Below are 25,847 nucleotides of genomic sequence, written 5' to 3'. Positions count from 1 at the left end.
GAGGAGAAATAGGGAGCAAACCCTAAGAAGTAACTGGGGACCTGGGTCCTGGGTGCAAGACCAAGGCAGGGACCACTCTGATGGGTCGGGGAGTGCTTCTGGCCCAAGTTTGTCCTGTCACGACAGGTGGCCCAGCTCAGGGAGGCCAGAGTCCTGGTGCCATCTGAAAGACGTGAAAAGAATGAGGGAAAATGGGAATGAGTGAGCCTGCTGGCCAAGGCGGAATCCGGTCCGCCGAGTCCCTCCCTTCACGGCCAACAAGTCATGTTCTACACGGTGACAGCTCTGATCACAGCCCAGCTTACTCCTTCCACAGCTTCTGCCAGTGACGGGTGTTTGGGGAATTTATGAGTTTTTTTCTTTTACTCCTGCGTTTTATTATTTTATTTTTAATAGTTTTTGGCAAACCGAGTCGGCAAGTGAACAGGCCCTAGAAACCTTTACATGTTGGAGTGAGGAAGTTCTATAAAGCCCAGGGAAAAAAAAATATCTGACCGTGTCTGGAGAGGCTGGAGAGAATGTTTTTCCCCCATTAGAAACTCCCTTTTATGAGTTGGAGATTTATAGTGTCTGCTGCAGCTGTGAGGTGGAGGGAGCGGGGGTGGCGATGAAGGAGAAGAAAGAGGGAGGGGGAAGGGGTAATATGAACCAGATCCCAGGGTGGGCAGCAGGGGCTTGGGGACTTACGGTAAAGGCAGCCCTCGTCATTACTGAGCTGGTACCATCCTGGGCAGCACTTATAGACAGTCTGATACTCCATGCTGTATACCTGCCGATAGTCTGTGAAATAAGCAGTCCTGAAAAAAAAAAGAAGTGGGGCGGTGGAGTTAATAAGGGAGAGAGGAGAGAAATATTATCTTGCACAGGGCAGCTGGACTCAAAGAGCAAAGAGAGCGGATAAGCCACCGGAATCGGCATCAGAAAGTCCCAAGTTTGAATTCTGCCTCAGACACTTACTAGATGTGTGACCCTGAGCAAGTCCCTTAACCTACCCAGACCTCCGTTTCCTCATCTGTAAAATGAAGGGGCTGGACTCCATGGATACAAGATCCTTTCCAGTTCTGAAGCTCTGATCCATCCCAGCTCTGCCCTTTACTTCTCCTGTGTGATCTTTTACAAGACATCTCCCCTCCATGTCACGTCCTCGCATTGCAGGATGGTAGATTTAATGCCAGGAGGTTACTTAGAAGTCATCTAATTTAACTCCTTCATTTCAATGTAGAACAATTTAAGGCCTGATTAGATTAAAGGACACGCCCAGGATCACACCGCTAATGAGTGGCAGAGTCAGGATTTGAACCCACCTCGTTTCTACTCCAAATCTATTACTCTTTCCATAATAAGCCAGGCTGTGTCTTCCCCAGCTCCAAAGATCCATTGAGCATCATTATATTTTTTTATTCTACCCTGATATCTGTCTGGCCCACTCAGAATGTATTATTTACTTAGATCTGGGGTTTACCTCCTAGTGTTGGACATTTGGTTTTTGGTTCTCTGCTTGTTTGTTTTACAAAAGAGCTGGACTCTTGTGGGCACGCCCCATTCTATTCCTTCTGAGGGTCTGGTAAGTCCACTCTCCCATTCTGTTTTGTTATTACTGGACTAGATGACTACTAGAAGTTATTCTGGCTCTAAATCTACAGTCCTGTGCTCCCAGAACCTGCCGCCTCTAGAGTGGGACAAGGAAGATGCATGGTTTGGGAGACCCATGAAAGGAAGTCTCTTCATATGGACCCCGCAGCAGCTCCAGCCACGGGATGGAACAAGCCCCGAGCCCACAGTCACGGCTTCCTCTGTCTGGGTCTGCGTACCTGCCTTAGATTTAAAAGTCCCCAAGGATGGGAGCTAAGCCTAGCTCATTCTCTCTGGACAGCCTCCATTAAAGAACCAACCACCAGGGGCTTAATTAAGACAGGCTTTTGAACAGAATTACCCGAGTTCTTTGTTGAACACCTAGAGACCTATGAGGCACAATTCTGGCCTCTGGGGAGCTTACGGTCCATCTGGGGTGACAAGACTAATACATATGAAAAGACATGAGAAATAACACAAACAACCACTGAATGCCAGAGCGCAGACAATGGGTGGATTAGCTGAACAGCATGGCGTGAAGAGAGCACCAGACTGGCACTCAGAAGGCCTGGGATGAAGTCTTGGCTCTCACCCTGCCAAGCCGTGTGATCCTAGGCAACTGACTTCCTTTCAATGGACCTTGATTTCCTCAGTAATAAAATACAGATAATAATAGCATCTAGCAAGAAGAAGAGGGTGGAGTCTGGCATTCTGTGCTCTAAGGGCCCTCCCAGCTCCGACATCCCCTGTTCTAAAGGCCCTCCCAGCTCCGACATCCCCTGTTCTAAGGGCCCTCCCAGCTCCGACACCCCTGTTCTAAGGGCCCTCCCAGCTCCGACATCTCCTGTTCTAAGGGCCCTCACAGCTCTGAAATCCTCTGTTCTAGGGGCCCTCCCAGTTCTAACATTCTCTACTCAAAGGTCTCTTTGAGCTCTAATATGCTCTGTACTAAGGACCTTTTTTGAATGTGACATTCTGGGATTCTATGACTCCCTGGTGCTGTTAGAGTTCAGAAAAGGAGGGAATCAATGTGGTTTGTGTGGTCACAGAAGACCTCAGGGAAGGAGGCTGGGGGAAGGGGGGAGTGACTTAAGCTGGTCTTTGAAGGAACAGAGCATAAGCAACTGAAGGAAGCCAGAGAACATTCCCCTTGAGGACTGGATGGGCACAATGGCTATCTCCGAGTCTATGACAGGGTAGGGGCACTTCAGTTTAGAGGCCAAAGGATGGGCTAAGTCATCCTTCCTGCCAAAGATTCCAATCCTTGTGACTTCCAAGGGTAAAAGAGTGACTCCAGGCCAATTTCACTGCTATATTTCCATATCACAGTTTCCATTCTTGTAGAAAAGACGAGGGGAGCTTGAGTTTGGAAAGTCAAAAGCCAAGCCTCATTGACAACCACATGTTACTCTCAGTTACTATTATTAGTTAAAATTTGCTTTGCCCCATATGGTAAATCCCCATTATCCCTATACAACCCTCCCCACATCTCCCAAACAGCTCTGGAAAATCCCTCTCCACACCCCATACGTTGGCTCCCCACCCCCAGAAAATATTTCCATCATAAACCCTTTCTTTGAGGTTTCCATGGTCTTGAGCTCTGCTGATGAGCCACGAGTTCAAGGAACTACTTCCCCTCTCATTAAAACTGCAAAGCCGGGATGGGCCAAGAATCAGGAGACCCTGGAAGTGGGAAGAGAAGGGGAATGGAGGGAGGGAAGGGGCTAGGTCTGGCTGGAAAGAAAATCTTCAGAAAATCACCATCTATCTGTCTCTGTCTCTGTTCTCATATTCTCATATGTTCCTAAGCAAGAACATGCTGAGAACCCACAAGACAACTTTAACTATGGTGTAAGGGCGGAAGGCTCAGAAGGAGATGGGGGTAACCATTTCTCTCCAAGGATTACAAAGGGCTTGCCTGGAGTGGGGTGAAGGAGATAGCAAGCTCCCCCAGCAACTGTTGCAAAGTCAGCTTCCATGCATTACCCCTTGGAAACTCTGCCCAGGAGCTTGGCACAGTGGGCGTTTGTCATTCCATTAGACTGGCATACTCTCAAAGAGATCACCAGCATCATCAGATCATATTTTCCAGCTTGAGCATAGATACATAGATCATAGAGAAAATCATTGAACTCAACCCCATGATTCTACAGATGAGGACATCTAAAGCGATTTGTCCAAGGTCACAAAGAGCTAGGATTCTAACAGAGGTCCTCCCCACTCCAAATCCAATGCTTTCCCCACTGTACTGTACCACCTGGACTTCCTTAAAGGATTTTCCTTTTCTAGGACCCTTTTTCAGAAGAGATGATGGTCCCATGGTCCCAAGGATCTCTGGATTTGTAGAATATGAAGGTCAGAAGGACCCTGGAGATAACCTAAGAAACCATGAGCGTCATCAAGTCCCATCTCCCCATCCCCCCTCCAGCAGGGACCCAGGGAAAGGAAGTGACTTACCCAAATTCACACTGGTCTGAGAGGCTGGTATTTGAATCCAGGTCATCCCATGCCAAATCCAGGACCCTTTCTACCCTGCTAGAATGCCCCTAATCAGTTGTCCTGGCAGTACTTGGGGACATTAGACTGTTCTAACAGTACCCTGTAATAAGTATGAGCAGTAAACAGACCAAGCTGCCTTAGAATGGAAGCTTAGGGGAGGACAGCAGCCAGCCCACATGAGCATTTGCCCCTGTGCCAAGCAGGGTAGGGGGGGCCACTGGAGATGGAATTTTAGGTACTCATAAAATCCTACCTGTGGAATATTGGGGAGAAAAGCTGTTTCACAAGATTGGCACTCACCTCAATGAAGTTTGACTTCTATAGTGCGAGACATTTCTGAAACTGGGCCACCCCAGAGCCTTGCCCAGGCTATTTATTCATTTGGAAGAGAGACTTTTGCGGAGTCTTCCTTCCCCCACCCCAAGGGTCTCTGTATACCCATACAGTCAGTTAGCTAAAATTGCCAAATGAAACTACAATTCAGGGGTTAAATTTAGATTCTTCAAAAACCCCGATATCCATCTTCATTATTCCTTAATCTCCTTCCCACACTACTATGGTCCAACAAGACTGGAGTTTTTGTTGTTCCAAACACAATCTCCTATATCTACACACAGAATGTCACCCATTCAAGAAATGGGTTGTCTTTGAGAATCCCAAGTATCCATAAAAGCTCAGATCAGACAGTATCCTCTGTGTGAAGCCTTTCCTGAGTCCCACCTGTACACCTGCCTCTAAATATTAATGACTCCTTCCAAAATGACATGGTATGGTATTTACGTTGTACATAATTCCATAGAAGAGGTTGGAGAGGTGCATAGAGAATCAACCTTGTAGTCAGGAAAACTGCAGGAAAGACCTGAGTTCAAGTTTTGTCACTGATACATAGCAGCTACGGGACTCTAGGCAAATCACTTAACCTCTTAGTGTCCAGGCAACTCTCTTGTAACTGGCAAAATGCAGATCAGCACTTGGTGTCCAAGAGAAACAGGTCCCTGAAGCCAGGATATTGACTTAGAAAACCACAGACTAACATTATCTATATTTTTCTGTATTTTTCTTTATTTTGTCAAGCATTTCCCAATTACATTTAATCTATTTGGGATTCTCAGGCCACAAATTTGACACCTCTGATACACAGAGCTAAAACCCCTTACACAGAAGAAATCATGGGTCCAGGCCAAAACAAAAAATATTTATATATGTACACCTTGTCTTTCCCTGAAGAATATAAGCTCCCAGAGGACAAAGACTTCTATTTTTTTGTCTTTGTGTAGTGCTCTCTCTCTCTGTCTCTCTGTCTCTCTCTCTCTCTCTCTCTCTCTCTCTCAACTGCACTAATACCAATAGGTCTGGTGAGGTTTTTCCAAAGGAGCGGCTGCCCACAATCACCATGCTACTACAACTCACACCCAGGTTTCTAGGCATAACCCTTAAGCAACTGGAAAGGCACATCTATCCTCATAGCTATAGCTCCTGAGCCCCCGTCAGTGTACTTTCTGTTTACACTCATTAGTCATAATGATACCATTAACCCAAACATGAAACATTTATGAAACAAGGAGGGAAAAGCAAAAATAATCACAACATAGCATTTACTAAGTAGAAGGCAAAAGGAGTACTATAGAAAGCATGACTGTCCATCCAGAAACTTGGGCCACAATCTCCCAACCACTGCATCCATGGGTGGAGAGGGAGCACAAAACACATGAGGAGAGAATTCCGTATGTCCAAGGCAACTCACAACTCCTGACAATAGGCCTGGAGGCTGGTGGTGTTTTTAAGGTATAGTGTACCATCCATCGCCTGCTAGGTGAGATTACTTCTCTTCTGAGCCGGTCTTCTCTTCTGCTGAACAACATCATTTCTCTGCTACTCCTGAGCCTATGAAGTATAATAATTAAGTTCTTTGGAATAACAGCTGCCTTATCCCAGGGTTTTCAGACCTACCCAAGTCTGTCCTTGAGGCAGTATGACCTTCTTTTACTGAAAAGCAGTTCCCTTTCCTTGTGGCATCTACAAAGCTATTCAGGTTTTGATCTCTATAAGCTTTAAGATAAAAGCCATAGAATGAAGTAAAGAACAATGTAGGCAAGACTTTAAGGGCTTCTCTTCTCTCCAGCAATAGATGGCACTAGAGAGCATAGCAGAGGATCTCTCTTCCTCCAATCAGCTCTTTCAAGCCAAGTTTTCCTCTAATCAGATCAGCTCCCCACATCAACAACTGAGCCTCTTTGTCAGCTGTGCCCACCTACAGTCAGTCTATCATTTCTATTGGCTTCTACGATATTTCTCCAGTACGCAGCTTCTTCTAATCTGATCTGATCTGGCTTCTCACCTGGATCCCTGTCTGAAATTGAGGCCTCTTCATGTATAGTGATTTATCTCAAACATAGGTTGAAAAATGCAAAATCCACATTGGGTCAAATATAACATGAAGAGTTCATGTACCATGATCCCACAGTCTAAAAATAGGTCTTTGATTCAGAAATTTCCAAACAATAACCTTCAAAGTCATGAAAGCAGTTATATTCAAATTATCTACTAAGAAAAAATGCACTGCATCCATCTCAACCATCACTCAGTAACTTTCTGTCTGAAGAGCTGTCATCAATCAGTTCCTCTCAGAAAGTTTATCTGAGGGTCATGTCTTAGAGAACCGGCAAGGACCAGGGCCTGAATTAGTGAGTACTCGAGCATGCTACCCCATCTTAGATGCTGATAAACTATATTGGAGATGATTGCTCTAATGTGGAGTTTAGACAGTGTACATGACAAAGACTTAGTCAATCCAGGAAAACAGAACAGCACTAACCCACTTCTGTGTGAAGTTGGGGTTTCTTCCCCTACGAGATGAATATCCATATCCCCCCACCCTTACCCATCCAAATCCTCCCCATCCTTTGAGGACCACCTGGAGTCCTACCCCTTCCATGATCACTACAATCCTTCACTGATCTCCCAAAGTACTTAGAATCCGTATCATAGGTTTCAAATTAGAGACTATCCTGTACTACTCTCTAAACAATTCATATCACTTAAGCAAGCATTTATTATCGTCTGTGTTTCAGGCTTTGTGTATATGTATTAGTTTTGTTTCTCCACCTCCGCTAGAATGTAAGCAACTTGGGGCTACAGATCATCTCGTATATGTCTCCTATATCAATTCAATGGAAATTGACCAAGACCCTGTCGTGTTGAAAGGTCCTGCTCACACCCATAAACCTACCCCATTAAAGCCCACCTCTAGTCCTTTATCATGGCAAGAAAGAGAACCTGAACTCCAAAAGGCCATGTTACCTAAGAACAAGTTCTGGCCAATTCTATTGAGCTAGAAAGACTTTGGAAAACAGGATGAGAAATGGACTGTGAATTTGTTATCCAAAGGGCTCAAATACCACCTCTGATACTATCTTTGTCATTTTGACTAGTCACTTCACCTCCCTGGGCCTCAGTTTCCTCATCTGTAAAATAAGGAAATGGGATCAAAATGGCCTCAGAGGTGCCTTCCCAGCTTTATCTAGGATCCTGTTATCTCCTAACCGTGAATAGAATATAAACTCCTTCAGGGCAGGTAATATTTCAGGTTCTTCCTTTGTCTCCCTGTCTCCTAGCGTATGTAGTGCCAGACCTTAATTAATAAAGGACCACTGAGTGAATAAGATCAGCTGAAGAATTTAGGGATGTCTACCCAGCAGGAGAAGACAAAGGAGGGGCACCACAACAGTCTTCTAATATTTGAAGGGCTGTCTCATGGTGGAAGATGAACTCTGCTCAGTCACAAAGAAAAGAATCAGGAGCAACCTGGTTAGTTGGTTGGTTGTGGTCCTTCATTCTCAAAGAGGACCAAAATGACATCATTATGCTAGGGTCAAGTTTCAACGTGTCCAACTGTGGCTGATCAGACCAATACAAGCTCACAATGCTCTACCACAGGTTGGGCACAAATTTGGGGTGGATTCTCTAAACTTGCGCATCCTGTGTTCCCTTTGAGCTGTTTCAATTCTGCTTTGCCCACAGAGCACAGCACCTTCTATGATATAGGCATGTCATAATGGGCAGTCCTGTGCCAGTGTCTCCCATGTCATGCAATCAATTCCAAAGTTCTTAAGAGAGACCTCGAGAGTGTTCCTGTAGTGCTTCTTCTGACTACCATGTGAATGCTTGCCAAGCAGAGACTGCAGCAAAAGAACAAATTTGGGCTTAATGTCTGGGGTGGGGGGGGGGAACCACTTCCCACTGATCAGAGTTTTCAAAAGAAGCCTGGCCTGCAGTTGGTAATAAGTAGTGAGATCTCTCCTCATTTCAAGTCTTCAAGCAAAAAAAAAATTTTTTTAATTAAAAACAATTTGCATATATTTAAATATACGTACATTCGGCTGATAGAATATAAGCCCTTTAGGGGAGAGACTGTCTCCTTTCTGTCTTGGTATCCTCAGCACCCATCACAGTGCCTGGCACATTGCCAGATCTTAATAAACACTACTAATTGACTGAAAGGCTGGGTGAACATTTCTTGGGTATATCGTAGTACCAATTATTTTGGGGGGGGGGTATGGATTCAATAATGCGGCTGAGATGAAGTTGTCTAATATATTATCTCCCAGAGCATACTCACACCCATGAAGTCATAGGGCCCTGAAATATTGGCAATTGTGTAGACATTAAGCATAGAGCCCAGAACATACTTGGTGCCTAATCCAGACCCGTCGGTGACATAACTGACCTCAGCAAATAGCAAGTTGTACTCTGTGTGTGTGTGTGTGTGTCTCTGCGTGTGTGCGCGTGTCTGTGTGTGTGTGCGCGTGTCTGTGTGTGTGTGCACGTGTCTGTGTGTGTGTGCGCGTGTCTGTGTGTGTGTGCACGTGTCTGTGTGTGTGTGTGTCTGTGTGTGTGTGTCTGTGTGTGTGTGTCTGTGTGCATGTGTGTAGAGTTTTCAGGGTTCTATCTGATGACAGAGACAGACAGAGAGAAAGAGAGGGGGGGAAGAAGAAGGAAGGGGAAAAGAATTGAAAGAGAGACTGAGAGAGAAGAGGAAGAGGGAGAGAAAGAGAGAGAGGAGAAGGATGGAGAGAGAGAGAGAGAGAGAGAGAGAGAGAGAGAGAGAGAGAATGGGAATGACCATTGAAACTCAGAGCACCTCAGGACCAAGAAGGCCTTTTCAAGAAGAGCTATAGAAGAGCTATTGTCAAACTCAATAAACAAAGCACTCCAGTCAACAGCCAGACATTTCCAGGAGTCCTTATTTGTCTGATAAAAGGGCCAGGAGCTGTAGTCCTGGGAGTGATTGCACACGTCCGTCCTTGTCTGCCCAGGGCTGTGTTTCCAGAACAGCATGTCTCCAGGTAACAAAACAGTAAAACAAGTACACAACCCACCACCCTCCCCTAACTTCCTAAGGAAAGGAAGCCAAGGGGACAGTTGCTTTGGGCTCAACTAGGGAGTGGCCACCGATGGGAACCATGAGTCCCTTTAACGGTCAAGAACCCCAAACCCCAGGAAGGGACAGGAGAGAAGGGCCATGGTCCCTTCCCACAGGACAGTGAACCAACAAACAAATAAGTAAATCAATGAGTGGCTGGTGAGTCTCTTTCCTGGAAGTATGTGTGTGCACGCACAGCCGCGCAAGTGTAAACAGAGAAACTTTGAAAGGGGGTTTTAAAAATACCACTTTGGCAAGACATGAAACCACTCGCCCAGAATGCAACTAACACAGCAGCTAAAAACACTTGGCAGACTTACGAGTATCAGGTCCTTTCCACCACAAATATTTACCCTCGCTTTTCCTGATCGTATGACCAGAGCTACGTGCAACTTTGGAGACCCTTGGTGATCATCTCAACCCACAGAAATCTCTCTCTCTCTCTCTCTCTCTCTCTCTCTCTCTCTCTCTCTGGAGACCTCTCTCGACCCCTCTAGCCTCACAAAGTGTTTTAAAATGGCAAAAAGGACAAATTGGTTCCACTTCCATGTGGGGAAGCAATTGGACACCTCACAGTCACCCCTGCTGGCACCCAGCAGAGCTTCCTGGCAGTGCCAACCCTATTTCTTCTGCTGAGAGCCTTGGTCTTCATGAAACAGGAAAGCCCCAGACACTTGCTGAGTCACAAACTTTCCTGAATCAACCTGAGATGGCTGGTTCTAAGACAAAGGCCAAAGGCAGATGCCAGAACCGGGAGTCCTGTAGAGATGCCCAGCGCCTGCCATCCATTCACAAACTGGGACCTGTCTTGCCTGGGTCACATTTGCTCAAACTGCCTGGTTCTCCAAGAGCATGTGGGGATTTGAGTACCAGGAGTGTGTTGCAATGAAAAAAACCAACAACAATGAACTTGGAGTCAGGAAACCTGGCTTTAAATAGCACTTCTGCAATTTCAATCTGACATCAAGACCTTTCCCTACCCACCAGGTAGCCCAATCCACTTTTGGCCAGATCTAAGTGTTGGGAAGTTTTTTCCTGACATCAAACTTACATCTGTGTCTATCTTCTGCCCACTCTTCTTAGTCTTGCCCTCTATGGGAAAGGGGACCAGGTCTAATCCCTGTTCCAAAGGACAGCTCTCCAAATATCCAAAGAGACCCTGGACCAGCTAATCCTGAATTCTGGGGCAACTTGAGGTTTCTAGGATTCTGTGAACCTGGGATTCGCAGGTTTATCAAGTCAGAGTGATAGGAGACCTCAACAGGTGCCTTGTGCAATCTCCTCATTAAACAGATGAGCAAAGAGTCCCAAAGGCATTAAGCAACCTGTCTAAGGTCACACAGGTGATTAGCATCAGGGCCAGGGTTAGAACCCAGGTTCTCCAACTCTAAACCCAACGATCTTTCCACTTATCGTGCCATTTCCTTGAGTGTCTCTGAGATGACACTGTCTCCTCAACCCCCTGACTGGTTCCCAGCTTCCTCATCCATATCTGTTATGCCCTCCAGACCCCATCATTCCCACCCAGGGCAGAAAGTCTGATCAAGGAGGAAGCAGGGTAAGAGTTAACCAATGAGTCTGGGACCAGTTAAGTCTGGGGTTTCTAAGTACATGTATATGTCTGTCGTGTTGGAATCAAAATTAAACCACGGCTGAGCTTTAAGGTTTACAAAACACCTCACGTAGATTATTCGTGATCCTCACAGCAGCCCTGTGAGGTAGGTGCTATCATTAGCCTCATTTACAGAGAAGCCGAAGCTCAGAGACTTTAAGTGATTTGCCCAGGTTCCCACAGAATTTGTTGCTCAGTTGTGTCTGACTCTTCATGACCCCATTTGAGGTTTTCTTGGCAGAGATACCAGAGTGGTTTGCCATTTCCTTCCCTAGCTCATTCTGCAGATGAGGAAACTGAGGCTAACACAGTTTGATGACTTGACCAGAGTCACACAGCTAGTGTCTGAGGTCAAATTGGAATTCCAGGCCTGGCTCTATCCACTGCGCCACTTAGCTGCCCAAGTAAGTGCCTAAAGAAGGGATCTGAACCTGGGTCAGCCCAATTGTAGGTCTAACTAATGCTCTATCCCCTACATCATATGACCTTTCTAACATCTCTTCTGACTCTAAATTGAATGCCCCTGAGACCCTGGGTCAGAGCCCTGCCAGGTGGGAGGGTGCTGGTGAGAGCAACTTCCCTCACCTGAATTAATCCTTGAGAGGCGGGGAAGTCCTTCGAGGGCAATGGGGCATGTGCCCAGTGTCCTGAGTTCTTGGACACCCAGCCCCATATCCTGCCTCCCTGGGAAGGGCCCAAGTTTCTTTGTAAAGAAGGGCTCTAGCATGGGGCAATGAAAAGAGAGCTGGAGCTAGAGTCTGAGCACCTGGGTTAGAATCCTGCCGCTGCCACTTACCACCACCTTGGTGATGGTAAGGCACACTTCCAGGCTTCTCGGACATGAGCACCTTCCATGGACACTAGAATCCAGCTATGGTGACTCATCTGCTGTTCCTCACACATAACCCACCATCACCCATTTCAGTGCCCATGGTCTGGCTGCCCTCCCTGCCCAGAAAACCCCCCTCTCACCTCCCCCTTCAAAAATCCCTGGTGGACAGCTCCAATACAATGAGTAATATTTACTATACAGGCTTTCTTGAAATGGAAATGTATTGAATCCTCTTCTATGTTCTGCAGTATACAAGGCAATATTATTTTTTTCTTTTCTTATTTTGTATTTAAGTTCAAAATAAAAAATTTATATTAAAAAACAAATATTCAATAGTTCAAATGCTGGAAGAGACTTCTCCCAGGTCCCTGTAGCTGCTATGTCCTTTCCATTTACTCTATATGTTTATATATGTGTGTGTGTGTGTACATACACACATACATATATACATACAGATGCACCTATATGCAAATATGTACATATATACACACATATACATATATACATACACATATGCTATATATGTATATGTGTGAATATGTATACATACTCATTTAGACACCTATTGCCTCTCCCATTATAATGTACATTCTTTGAGGGCATGGAGGGGCTTTGTTTTTCTTTGTAGCCTTGACACTTAGCACAGTGTCTGACACATACTAAGCGCTTAATAATTGCTCACTGATTAAGTGATCTGCACTCATCTGCAAAAGGATGGGCTGGATTGGAACCCCAGGTGATCTCTCCATCCCAGGGATTCCCTTCCTAGTTCCCTAGCTGGCTCTGGTCTGGGAGCCTCCCACTGCAGGGCTAGAAGCCGACAGGCAAAAAAGACCTGGGGGTGCTGTCTTGGACCTTAGCTATGGGCACTGAAGGTATTCCAACATCGAGCACCCTATGTCCCCCACAGAGGATGTGGGAGATCTTGTGTCGAGTGAAGGCTGAGCAACTCGGCACATTCCTTGGTGTTAGGTTACTAAAAGTCAAGACAGACTCAACTTCCGGTGAACTTGGCCAGCCCGAGGAAAAATACCCCCGGAGACCTCAGCACCGTCACTTTGCTGAAGAAACTGAGAAAGCTGTTCATTCCCTGGGAGATCCTCTGAGTTCTCCCCCGCCCCAACATCCAAATTCTAAGGCCCCCCATATGGGAGGAGGGTCAACCAGCAGTTAAAAGAATAAATGAAGGAATGAAGCAGGATTAGCAAAAAGAGAAGTCAGAAATTAATGCTGAGTTTGCAACGGAATCAAAATAGCCAGCGGTCTTTCCCCAGTATCCAAGGGAAAATTCCCTTACAACTGGAGCCAGGAAAACAGGTTGGAAGCACTGTGGAATAGTGGATAGAATGTGGGACTTGAAGGAAGGCCTGAGCTCAAATCCTGCCTCAGATACTTATTAGCTACGTGACCTTGGGCAAGTCACTAAGGCAAGTCTGATTCAGTTTCCTCAACTGTAAAATTTGGGGGATAATAGCACCTACCTGCCAGGGCTGTTGTGAGCATCCAATCAGATCACTGTAAAGAATTTAGCACAGCACCTGGCACATAGTAAACAATAAATGCTTGTTTCCTTCTTCTCTCCCTCCCTCTTTCCTTCCTTCCTACCTTTCCTTCCTTCCTCCTTTCCTTCCTATCTTCCTTCCTTCCTTCCTCTACAAGTCCCTTGACCAGGTTAGAGACTCAGGCAGAGGTTAAGGAATAGACTACAATGGGGGTCTTACCCACACCCCACAAACTCATTGGCAGCAACCAAGAGGTCCACAAAAGAAGAAAGAGAGGTTACACCACATTGTAACAAATGCTACAAACAACAAAACTTTTGTTAAACAGAACTTTCTAGTTACAGTCAGGAACCCACAGACATCTAGTAAGACCCCAGAAACTCTAACACAACAAAAAGGACACAGTGTTTAGCACAGGCCCCCACTGCCTTGGCCAGTGCCTTGTACACAGTAAGCGTTTACTAAATGCTTATTGAATGGAGTGCAGACAGATCCTCTGTAATATGATCTATATTGGTAAATCAATGCATCTGTCCAGTCCTGCTTCTCTGGGACTCAGTTTCCACATCTGTAAAATGAAGGTCTTGGAAGAGATGAATTCAGTCCTTTCAAGTCTACACCTGTGATGTTCAGCTACAGAACCACTGTCTGCCTCAGTTCTCCCTGCAACTCAGATCTTTGTGGGTAGGCAAGCAAATTCAGAATAAGTGATGAAGAGAAGCTCAGCTTTCAGGAGATATCGGGATGATCTGGACCAATCCCAACAGAAATCTTCTCTCCCACATACTCAACAAAGGGTAATACTGTAGGTTAGATCACAGAATTAGGACTGAAATAACCATTGAGTCTTTACGGATAAGGAAACTGAAGCACAGGGACTAAGGATGTCTAGCATGGCATCACGTAGCTAGTTACTATCAGAGGTAGGATTTGAACACAAGTCTTCCTGTCTCCAAGCCCAGCATTCTATCCACTTTTGTAATACCTCTGGTTCTCCAACCTTTGCCTGAACGCTTTTCCATTTTTCCATGGCTCTTCTGGAAATAGGTCAGAGTGACACCCCTCCCTGCCCTCAAGGAGCTCACTGTCTAATGGTGGAGACAACATGCAAACAACTATGTACAAAGTATAAACAAGATAAAATGGAACTAAGCAACAGAAAGAAGCCATTAGCTTTAAGGGGGGTTGAGAAGGGCTTCTTGTAGAAGGTGTGCTTCTTGTTGAGAACTGAAGGAAGCCAGGAGGTGGAGATGAATATTCTTTTCCCACTAAGTCCCTGGCCTCAGGGAGCTTATGGTCTGTCATTCATTCATATTAAGTCCTTTTGGTCTTGTAGTCCACTAAGACTCTTAGATCTTTTTCATTGCATTCCCCATTACTATGACTTAGAACATTAAAGCCATAACTTAATAAATATATCTTTTCTTTAAATTAATCAAGCAAAGAGACTTAAACATAAAGGTCATCATATGCATTCACAATAGAGAGGTAGATAGATAGACAGGACAGACAGATAGATGGATGGACAGAGAGATGGACAGATAGACAGACAGATAGATATTTCTTCCAGTGGTCCCTGCTCTGAAGGCTTAGTGAACCCAGCAGAAGCGCTGTGAATGGTCCTGTTGACTAAAAGAAGACAGAAGGGCATTTAACTACTATTAACTCCTCTTCTGCTGCTCATGCCAAGTCCTGCCAGGGAGGAAATGATGGTCCCAGCTGCATCAAATGGCACCATATGTGAGCAATCTACCTGACTGATACCCCTCGCCCCACAGACTCTTCTTCTCCCTCCAGTCAATCCTGTGATAAATATCTGCTGAAAAGGGTGGGGGGGGTGGGAATGTGTGAGTAAATATACTTGGGCTTGGGGCCAGGAAAAAATCAGGTTTAGGATATGTGGGACAGTCCACAAAATGGCAATGGAAGTGTGAAATGATGGGTTTGCCAAGGATCAGCGAGTGACCCACAGAGAATGCCCTGACTAAGCAGCTACAGCAGGCATGGGGATATGCCAGATTTCCTAGAGCCAGGCTCAGAGACTGAGCCAGGGTTTTCAGGGACTGGCTCAGTATCCATGGCACAGCCAGTCCCCCAGGCTCCTCCAGCTTTGCTACTGCCAGCCGCTGCTCCCAGAGATGCCACTGCACTGTTGGACTGGGGAGGAAACACAGATGCTGAGACTTCCTCCAGTCCAGTCCAAGGTCTCTGCCAACTTCACCCCAGGACTGGACTAAGCCAGATGCTGAGCTGTTCAGTCCATTTCCTGAGCCCACCGTCCCAGCTCAGTCTGTAAGTCAGTCAGCAATCAGTAACTAAGCCCTTTGATGGCGCAGTGGATAGAGTGTTGGGCCTGGAGTCAGGTAGACCCAAGTTCAAATCCACCCTCAGACACTTAATGTCTTAGTATGACCCTGGGCAAGTCATTTCACCCTGTTTGCCTCAGTTGCTTCATCTGCAAAATGAGCTGGAGAGGGAAATGGCAAACCACTCCAGGACCTTTGCCAAGAAAACCCCAAATGGGGTCATGAAGAGTCAGACATGGCTGAAACGGCTGAACAACAATACTCCAAAGAGGAAGCAAGTGGCATAAAGTAGATAAAGTGCTGGGCCTAAAGTCAGGGAGACCCGAGTTCAAATTTGGCTTCAGACGCTATTAGCTGTATAACCTGGTCAAGTCACTTAACTGAGTTTGCCTCAGTTTTCTCAATAACAGAACCTGCCTACCAGGGTTGTTTGTAAGGCTCAAATGAGATTATGTTTCTAAAGGTACTTAGCACAATTTCTAGCACATAGTAGGTGCTTCCATTGACTACCAAATTGAGACCAGAAGACCTGAGGATTTGAGCATTTGGAGAAGCTGTTTGGTCTCAGATTTTGTTCTTTCTACAAGAAACATAAGACATTTTTAATGTGGCATTCAAGGCCAACAAGAGTATGGCTTTTACCACTTTCATCTTAAAGTCAACAAACATTGAAACATCCCCCACTATATTGCAAGATACCTGGGCATGTGCTGGGGAATACAACCACAAAGGGAAAACAGGCACTGCCCTCGAGAAGCTTACTTTCTACAGTGAGGACAAATGAGGTAAACCAAGGAAAGAAAGAACAGAGTCAGGGGGATTCTCAAGGGAAGTGGCACCTGGACCTTGAAGAGCTTTGAAGGAAGAGGATTCAGAGGCAGAGCTGGGAAGAAGTGCCCATACAAATACACAGAGGCTGGAGATGAAAGGCCTGCTTCAGGAAATCGTCCACCTTGGAAAGAAAGTGGAGTGTATGAAACGGTGCAATTTGTTTGGAAAGGAATCCCGGAACCAGACAGCAGACAGACTTAACAGCAAGCCTGAAATCAAAACTGAATACTGTGTAATGATAATGACCAAACTCAGCTCCAGAACCAGGGAACTTTGGAGCATGAAACATTGCGATTAGATCCGGCTGATTCATTGATTGGTTTTGCTCAACTGCCTTTGTTTCACCCCATCCCCTTCTCTTCTTCATTAAGTTTCATTTTAGCCCTGGTAGGCCGAGATCTTGACATAATGCTAGAACTTAACCACTTCTTGGTTGGTTAGTTGTTGATTTATTTTTTTGTTACAAAGAATAGCTCTCTAGCTCAAGGAGGGAGAGAGGAATATTTGGGAAATGCAAGGGTGATATAAAAACAAAAGCTATTGATTTTTAATTTTTTAAGGAAACTGAGGCAGCTGTATTTTGTCCTGGAAGACATCATTGAGCATGGAAGGGATGTGGTTGGATTTATGACTTTGGAAGATTATTTGATCCACCTCATGGAGGGGACAGACTGGAGGCAGGAGATCAACCGGAAGGCTACTGGAAAGTGTAGGTTTGGGACTTCGTCCAATGGTAATGAGGTCCGGAATTAGGGTTGGTAGTTGAGTGAGTAGAGAAAAAAGGCAAAGGAGAAGAGGTTGTGGAATTTGGCAACAGTCCCATCCATTGAACATCCATTTATGCTGCCCAATGCTCCAGCCAAACTGGATGACTCCATATTCCTTGATCAGCCCCCACCATTTTCTGCCTCTAAGAGCCTTGGAGCATGAGTCTTCCTATTCCTGGAATACCCTTCTCTCTGTCAGCTGGGAGTTCTCTTTTCTGGTGTTTAACGTTGGTTGATTGACTGATCTCCTAAAACATCTCATCTTACAAGTCTTACCCTACACTGCCTTCTATTCCAGCCATCCCTGGCCAAGCCTCACCCTCTCACCTTGCCTGATGGATGAGTTTTCATCTGTATATCTCCCCACCATCACTGGCACAGCCTAAGAGCTCAGAAAGTACTGGATGAGGAAAAACCTACTATGTTAAGTATTCCTCAAAGGGAAAGGATGGGACCATTCTAGAAGAAAGTGTGCTGGGCTTATGCTGCCTTGCATTAGTATAAGGGGATCTCCTTACCTAGAAATTCTCTATAGTGATGAAATCACAGTTCGAGTGGGGGGAGGGGAGAGAAGAGGCTCAACTTCTGGATTTTATCTTGTGCATTTAAAAACATCCTTCTGAGAAGGATCCATAGGCTTCCCTAGAGGGGTCTGTGACATCGAAAAGTTTTAGAACCCATGTTGGTGGACAGAACTCAGGAAGTCATGAAGAGAAGTGGTCTTCAGGAGAGCTGGCGCTTCTGTTATTATGGGCCGCTTTGTCTCCAAATCAACCAGTCGCTATTAATCATAATAACTGACATTGATTTTTGAAGTATTGAAAGTTTTTTCCCTCATTATTTCATTTCAGCCCCAAATACCTCTGACTTGGATATTGCAGGTGTTTTCATTCCCATTTTGCAAATCAGGAAATTGAGGCACAGTGAAGTTAAGCATTTTCTAGTTCTAATGGTTACCTCCTTGCGGCAAGCCTCTTTGTAACTCATACCCAGGAGATTCTTAACCTAGGGTCTCTGAACTATCCCCCCCAATATGTAGATAACTATTCCTGCTAGATGGCACCACAATACATAAAGCGCCAGGCTTAAAGTCATCTTCCTGAGTTCAAATCCAGCCTCAGACACGTAGTAACTTTGTGATCTTGGATAAGTTACTTAACCCTGTTTGCCTCAGTTTCCTCATCTGTAAAATGAGCTGGAGAAGGAAATGGCAAACCCCTGCGTTCTCTCTGCCAAGAAAACCCCAAATGGGGTCACAAAGAGTCAGACACAATTGAACAACATGAAATCTTTCCTTACAGCCTAGCTACTAGCACCCCCTCCAAAAATGATCTCGTATTTGTTTTGCATATCCATCTTTGTCCATGGCACCTAGGAGGCATTTAATAGATGCTTGGCAACCTGCTATTTTCTAAGAAATTGGGCTAAAAAGGTGAGCCCCAGGGGGCTATAAAGACTAACCCTTAAAAGCCATCTTCTTGAAAGTCTTCGCTTTCTATGTGATGGAAACTCAAACCTAGAAAAGACAAGAGATTTTCCTGAAGGCGCAAGGACTAAAAACTCGGGCCTCCTGCTGCCCCGTCTAGGGTTCTTTCCAATTCTTAGAAAACTCCAGACCTGAGGGGAAACATTTGTCCCTCATTTCCTTAGTGCTTTCATCATCACCGTTGTGATGTTGCTAAAAATAGCCAGAATGTGGAGGAAGTTGAGAATGTGCTCTTCAGAGGAATCACTTCTGCCCTTTGGCTGACCAAGGAGGGAAAAAGCAGGACTCTGCAGCTGAGAAAACAAACAAGGAATCAGCTTCATCCCTCTGTACCTTACTTTCCTCAGAAACTAAAATAAATGGGGTCCCACTACACAGCCAGGGCCCCTGGAGTCCCTTACAACTGCAGATTTAGGACCCTTTGACCTTGAGCAGCTCACCTGACCTCTCTAGGACTTGGTTTCCGTACCTCAGTTTCCTCTTTTGTAAAAATAGGAAGACTGGACCAGATGGCCCCAAAGTTCTCTTCCAACTCAGGTTCTTAAACTCTATGAGCTCAAAACTGAATCCCACCTTTAAATATTCACCCCATCTCTACCACTACACTCAATCAAGGGCTCTGTATGCAAGTTAAAGTTGATGGTCCAGTCTCCCTCTCTACCCAGAGCTGATGTGATATCTAGAGGCTCTAGCTGCATGTCCATCCCCAACATCGGCCAGACTGTCAATCACACAGAGTCACGGGGAAGCCTTACCTTAGCCACCCACCCCCCAAACACCAGTTCCCAGTTTCCTGGCAGCTGGACCCCAACTGCTGTTCGTGGCTTACGAGAAAAGCTACACCCCCAAAGCCTTTGCACGTCGGAACAAAATCTCAACATAAAATGTCTAGACGGGGAACACCATTATGACCAAAACAGAAACAGGTTTAAAGGTCCCCACTTTGTAGCATCAACTGCTCAGCAAGCCATGTCTGTGCCAAGAAAGGGGAGCTGAGGCTTTTCGAGTTCTTGTCTGAAGCTTCCCGACACTGGAAACCAGCAGCATCTGGGGCTACTTAAGCCTGGCCCCGTGTTCCTCAGCTGAGATCATGTCCCACCTACCCTGGTCTTTGGTCCTCCTGATGAACAACGACCCTGGCTAAGCCTGTTATTTGGGGTGGGGGGAATTTCCTCAGTCTTTGACCAGGGAAGATTAAAGGAAAAGGAGAAACTCTGCCCCCAAAAAATAAAAGCTTCCAACAAGGGCAAATTTCTTTGATCAACCAAAGCATTTGGAGACACTGCCAGAAATGACCACTTCCTTGCACTCACCTGAGCCCAGTGGCATCGACCAGCCCAGCCACTTCAAATAAAGCAGCCACCCTACGCCCCGTCACCCATTCTGTGCTACGGATCAGGCTGAAGCCAAGGTCACAAAGGGATGTCCCAGGGACAACTTGGTGGTGCAGTAGATAGAGCACTGGCCCTGGAATCAGGAGGACCTGAGTTCAAATCCAGCCTCAGATACTTACTAGCTGTGTGACCCTGCATGAGTCACTTAACCTTGACTGCCTCAAAAAAGAAAAAATAGGAATGCCCAGTATCCAGGGCCATCAGCCACAGAAAAAAAAAGACAGGCTGGAAGTTTCCCCAGCCAATGGCAAAACCGAATTCCTACCACACCCTGTATCATTGAGTTTCCCAGCCTAAGACAAAGTCTACATTTGAGAGACCATGTGGTACTGTGGACGAGGGATGTTCTTGGAGCTGGAAGACCCAGCTGGGTTCAAATCCCAGCTCTATTACTGATAAGCTGCTTTACCCTACATAAGTCATTCCAATTCTCTGAGCCTTGGTTTCCCCATCTGCAGGCAGAGAATTGCTCATCCTACCACATCCCAGGGTCCACAGGAGCTAGAAGGGAAGGTCAGCTCAGATATCCTCCAGTCCATTTTAGAGACGAGTAAACTACAACCGAAGACCGGAAGCTCCTCGAGGCAGGGATGGTGTTTTGCCTCTTTTTGTATCTCCCACACTTAGCATGGTCCCTGGCACATAGTAGGCGCTTAATAAATGTTTATTGAATTGAATCGATCTGGAAGTTGTCACCTTTAACTTAAGTCATTACTGCTCGTCCATTTCCATGCCCACTCAGCTCATCAGGTGTGTTATGGTGAGGATTTTTTCCCCTTTATGGGTTGGACGAGATGGTTTTCGAGGAATTTTCCAGCTCTGAGATTCTGGGATCGAGTAGGCTCAGCAAATACTTCTTGAGCACTTACTGTGTTCCAAGCACTATGCTAGATATTGTGATGGGCAGGGACTATTTCTTAGATTGTATTTGTAACTCTAACCCCCAGTACAGTGGCATGCACACAGAAGACACTTAATAAAGGCTCGTTTGGGGTTTGGTTTTTGTTGTTTTGTGGGTGGAGGTTGAGTCTCATTTCCAGAGAAGGAAACTACTGCCCACTCACCCAGCCAGTGTCCGAGGTGAGATTCGAACCTGGGTCTTCCTGCCCCTCAGCACTGCCCCAGGCTGCCCTGGCCTCTTGGGAGCAGACTCTCAGCCCAATTTCACACTCTAGCCTGGCATTCTCACATGTGCAGAGGAGTCATTTTGGAAAATTTTTTTTAAAGGGTCGATGTCTCCGAGCCTGGTACCGGCTTACAAGGAATAGAATATGAAAAATAAACAAAGGACTTAACATGGAATTTGAAATATACTCAACTAACGCCAAGAGACATAAATCAGGAAAATGAGCCCGTGATTTCCCATAACACATGCTGTGTTAATTACAGTAAATGACATCGATAATGGCTGGTCACTTATAGTGGACCACGTCAGGCATGTTTTTATCTGGACCAAATGTTGAGCTTGTGCAGCTGGAAGGAGCCAACCCCATCACTTTACAGACGAAGAAACTGACTCTCAGAAAAGTCAAGTGACTTGCCTGTGGTCATACAGGGGGAAGTATGGCAGGTCCAGGATTTGAACCCAGGCCTTCTGAGGTCCTTTCAAGATTTATGTTAATTGTCTTAAGGGTTTGGGGGAGGGGAGAGACCAATGATAGAGAAAAGCTGATTTATGACGCCAAAGGCTGACATCTGCTACTGTCCAAGATCAGGTCAGCATCAATAGCTGTCCTTCTACCAAATCCTTTACTAAACTACTTTCTCTTGACCCCCTGGTAGAGAAACTGAACTGGTGTATCCATTAAACTTCAGAGCAACTGGCAGGGTGTACCAATACACACTTGGCTTCTGTTTAGAGATCGGGCATTTTTTTTTGGTCTGGTCCTATATTTTCATTAGTATAACAAATGCCCAGTAAAGAGACTCCCTCTACCAATGCATATCATCTGATGTCCTGCAACCTACTGGTCTTGGAGAAATGCCTGAAACTTCGAGAGGTCAAGTTACTTGCCTGGGGTCACACATCGAAGACTTGAACCAGACAAACCTTTGAGAAGCTGAACCTGCTTCAACCTTCTGCTTCAAGATAAAAACACTTGGAATCAGCTTTGCTCCTGTCACCCCCAGCTCAGAGACCTCCAATGGATCCCAGGAGCTTGCAAGATCAAGGGTGACCTCCCAAGTTTGCTTTTCAAGACCCTCCACTGCCTGTTCCCACCCAGTGCTAGCATTAAGTGATTCTCTTTCTTACCTCCTCCGGGTTCTCTCCTCCACTGCAGGCCCCCCAATGCCCTCATGTTCCTCTCTGCAGCCCCTTTATAAACTCTCCTCACAGGAAAGCATGGCAGAAAAGAAACGTGCTACATATAATCACTGAACACAGGGGTCTGTGGAAGCCAGGTTCAAATTCCAGTTCTCACATTTGCTACCTGGGCAGCCCTGGGACAAGTGGATGGAGCACCCGGTCTGGAGTCAGGAAAACCCGACTTCAAATCCAGCCTCAGACACTCACTAGCTGTTTGACCCTTGGCAAGTCACTTAATCTCTGCTTGCCTCAGTTTCCCCATGTGCAAAATGAGGGGGTTGGACTAGAGGGGCCTCTGGCTGGTCCCATCCAGCTCTAAGTCCAACATGCCACCAAGCATCAGTATCTTAGCGTTAACGCAAGATGCTGGCCACCCTGGACATGCGCTGTCCTGCCTGGAACACAGCCCTTCCCTCTCCAGCTTCTACTGCTTCATTCTGACCATCTCCCCATTCCTGGAATGTCCATCTCTCCCACTTCTCCTACTGACTTCCTACTCTCCCTGTAGAGACCAACTCAGCTGCTCTCTTCTCCAGGGAACCAAAGGATCCCCAGGGGATCTCTAGGGAACCAAAGGATCTCCAGGGGATCTCTAGGGAACCAAAGGATCTCCAGGGGATCACAGGACCTTGGCTCTGGAGCTGGAAGGGAACTCAGACTCCATCTAGCTTAACCCTCCTCATTTCACAAATAAGAAAATGAAGACCCACCTTCAGGGTTTTATAAAGTGACTTTCCAAAGTCACCCCTTTCCTGATTCCACCCCACCCCTGCCTCCAGCCTTTAATCACCTTCCTCTCCTCGAGTCTCTCCCCTCTCCAGTCCATCTCCATTCATCCACTAAAGTGATTTTCCGACCAGGTCACCCTCTACTCAACAGACTCCAGTGTCTCCTATCATCTCCAGGAGCAAACATCAAATGCTCTGCTTGGCATTCAAAGCCCTTCAGAACCCGCCTCCTGCTCCCTTCCCAGTCTTCTCCTACCTTACTCCCCAGAGCATACTCTTAGATCCAGGGGCACTGAGGCTGTTCTACGAACAAGACTTTCCCATCTCTCAGCTCTGGGCATTCTCTCTGCCTCTCTCCCATGCCCGGAAGGCTCTCCCTCCTCTGATCTGACTCCTGACCTCTCCGACTTCCTTTAAGTCCCAACTAAGATCCCACATTCTCCAGTAAGCCTTCCCCACCCCTCTTCGTTCCAGAGCCTTCCCTTTGCTAATTATTTTCCTCTCTGTCCCATATACAGCTGGCTTTGTATATAGCTGTCATTCCCCCTTAGATGGTGAGCTCCTTGAGGGCAGGGACTGTCTTTTCCCTCTTTTTGTATTTCTAGCACTTAGCCCAGTGAATGGCATATAGTAGGCACTTAATAAATGTTTATTGAATTGAACTGGAAAAGGTATCACATAACAACAGGATTGTCATTCTGGGGCTGGAAAGGTTCTTAGTCTTCATTAAATCCAACCTTCTCATTTTACAGAGAAGGAAACCAAGTCCTGGGAAGGTAAAGTGAGCTAGGGGGCACAGTGGGTAGAGCACTGGACCTGGAGTCAGGAAATCCTGAGTTCGAATGCAGCCTCAGACACTTCCCAGCTGTATGATCTTGCACAAGTCACTTAACCTCTGCTTGCCTCAGTTTCCTCAATTGTAAAATGAAGATAATAACGGCACCTACCTCCCAGGGCCGTTGTGAAGATCAAATGCGATCACATTTGTGAAGCACTTTGAAAACCTTAAAGGGCTATACAAACGCCAGCTCTTAGCATTGCCCAACACTTTATTCTGCTCCTGTCTGACACATTTATCAGATAATGTTGCTTGTTTTAGTTATCTGTTCTTGTTATCTTACCCTTCTAAGAGACTAGAATCTGGAGGGCAGGGAACAAGTGATAACTGAACTCTGCACCTCTCCTAGCACAGCGAGCTACAAATCCACCAAGGCTTAATAAATGCTTGCTGTATTATCTTTCTCAGGAGCCCTTACATGTCTAGCTTCACCTCTCCTTATGAAATTAAGGGCTCGACCCACTCCAACCTAACTGGAGGAATTCCAAGCATCATGGAGTAGGGAGAGAACATCTGGGGGCAGGAGGAAAGTCTCAGCATGCCTTGAGATCAAGTAAGCCAGACCCCATCTACAATTCCAAAAAGAGAGTCAATCAATGCCTCCCACTGCACCCCAGGCCCGGCCGAGGGGGAGGAAGAAGAGGAGGACAAGGAAGAGGAGGAATACACTCTAGGAGATACATCTTCCTTCCCCACTCCCACATTTAGCAGTATCTCATATCAACAGATGGCATTAGACCTTTTTAAAGGGGTCACCTCACCCTGGGAGAAGGCACATACCTCCGCTCATACCCCACACACCACATCTGTCGGCCACAGCCCTGCTTCCATACTTTGACCATCCGGGTGAAGGCCTGGACACAAGGCTGCCGGTGGCCCACGATGGTCAGCTCCCTCACAGCACACACGTTGGGCCTGGTAGAGAGACAGAGAGATTTATTTAGCTTGCTTGACAAAACTAGTTGTAGAACGGTAGAAATGGAAAAAGTTGGAATCATAAGGGACCCTTAGTGACCATCTAGACCAAGTCTCTTCAGTTTCCAAGGAAGGAAAGTAAGACCCAGTCAGAAGAAAGGATTTACCCAGGGTGCCCCAGGTAATCAGGGACAGCAATATCCTTAAATTGGAAAAAATAATACACTATTAAGTGTTTCAAAAAATCTATCCCAGGTAGACTTGCATGAACCATTGCAGAGTGAAGAGAGAAGAAACAGGAAAACAATATACACAGTGACTACAACACTATAAACGAAAATAATTTTTGTGAAAGATTTAAAAACTCTGATCAGTGCAATGAACAATCAAAAATAGAGAAGGGTGATAGTGAGTCTCCTGCCTCTTGACAGAAATGGAGAGTGACAGGTACAGAATGAGACATACATTTTCAGATGTGGCCAACATATAGATTTGTTTTCCTCAACTATACTAATGTGATACAATGGAAAGAAAGTGAATGAAGTCGGAAAACTTGTATTCAATTCTCAGCTCTGCGACTTGCTAATTGCACAAGGGAAAAGTAAATCAACAAATTGACAAATCCCAAAGAGGCATCAAAAGAAGAAATTTTTAAAATTAAAGGAGAAATAGATAAATTAGAAAACATAGACTCCAGAGCTGATAAGCTATATGTGCAGCCTTCAGCAAATCATCTCTTTGGGATTTGGTGTCTTCTTTTGTTAAAAAAAATAAAAATTAGGGTTTACAATAGACTAACTAGAGTTATCCCTTCCACATTGCAGGGGTTAGGGGT

General features: G+C 45.8%; 1 protein-coding gene across 1 annotated transcript in view; it reads right to left on the bottom strand.

Moving 5' to 3' along the window:
- MEGF6 (multiple EGF like domains 6) overlaps positions 1 to 25,847 on the bottom strand; it is a 384,175-nt gene that overhangs the window by 332,079 nt on the left and 26,249 nt on the right. Inside the window, exons 2-3 of the mRNA XM_036746355.1 lie at positions 24,878 to 25,012; positions 688 to 797 (exon numbers count right to left, since the gene is read on the bottom strand). Coding sequence (XP_036602250.1) covers positions 688 to 797; positions 24,878 to 25,012 — 245 coding nt within the window. The remainder of the gene's footprint in view (positions 1 to 687; positions 798 to 24,877; positions 25,013 to 25,847) is intronic.

Source organism: Trichosurus vulpecula, chromosome 2 (genome assembly GCF_011100635.1).
Source record: "Trichosurus vulpecula isolate mTriVul1 chromosome 2, mTriVul1.pri, whole genome shotgun sequence".
NCBI lineage: Eukaryota > Metazoa > Chordata > Mammalia > Diprotodontia > Phalangeridae > Trichosurus > Trichosurus vulpecula.
Note: the sequence above shows the minus strand (reverse complement) of the source record. Positions and strands in the feature narration are given on the sequence as shown.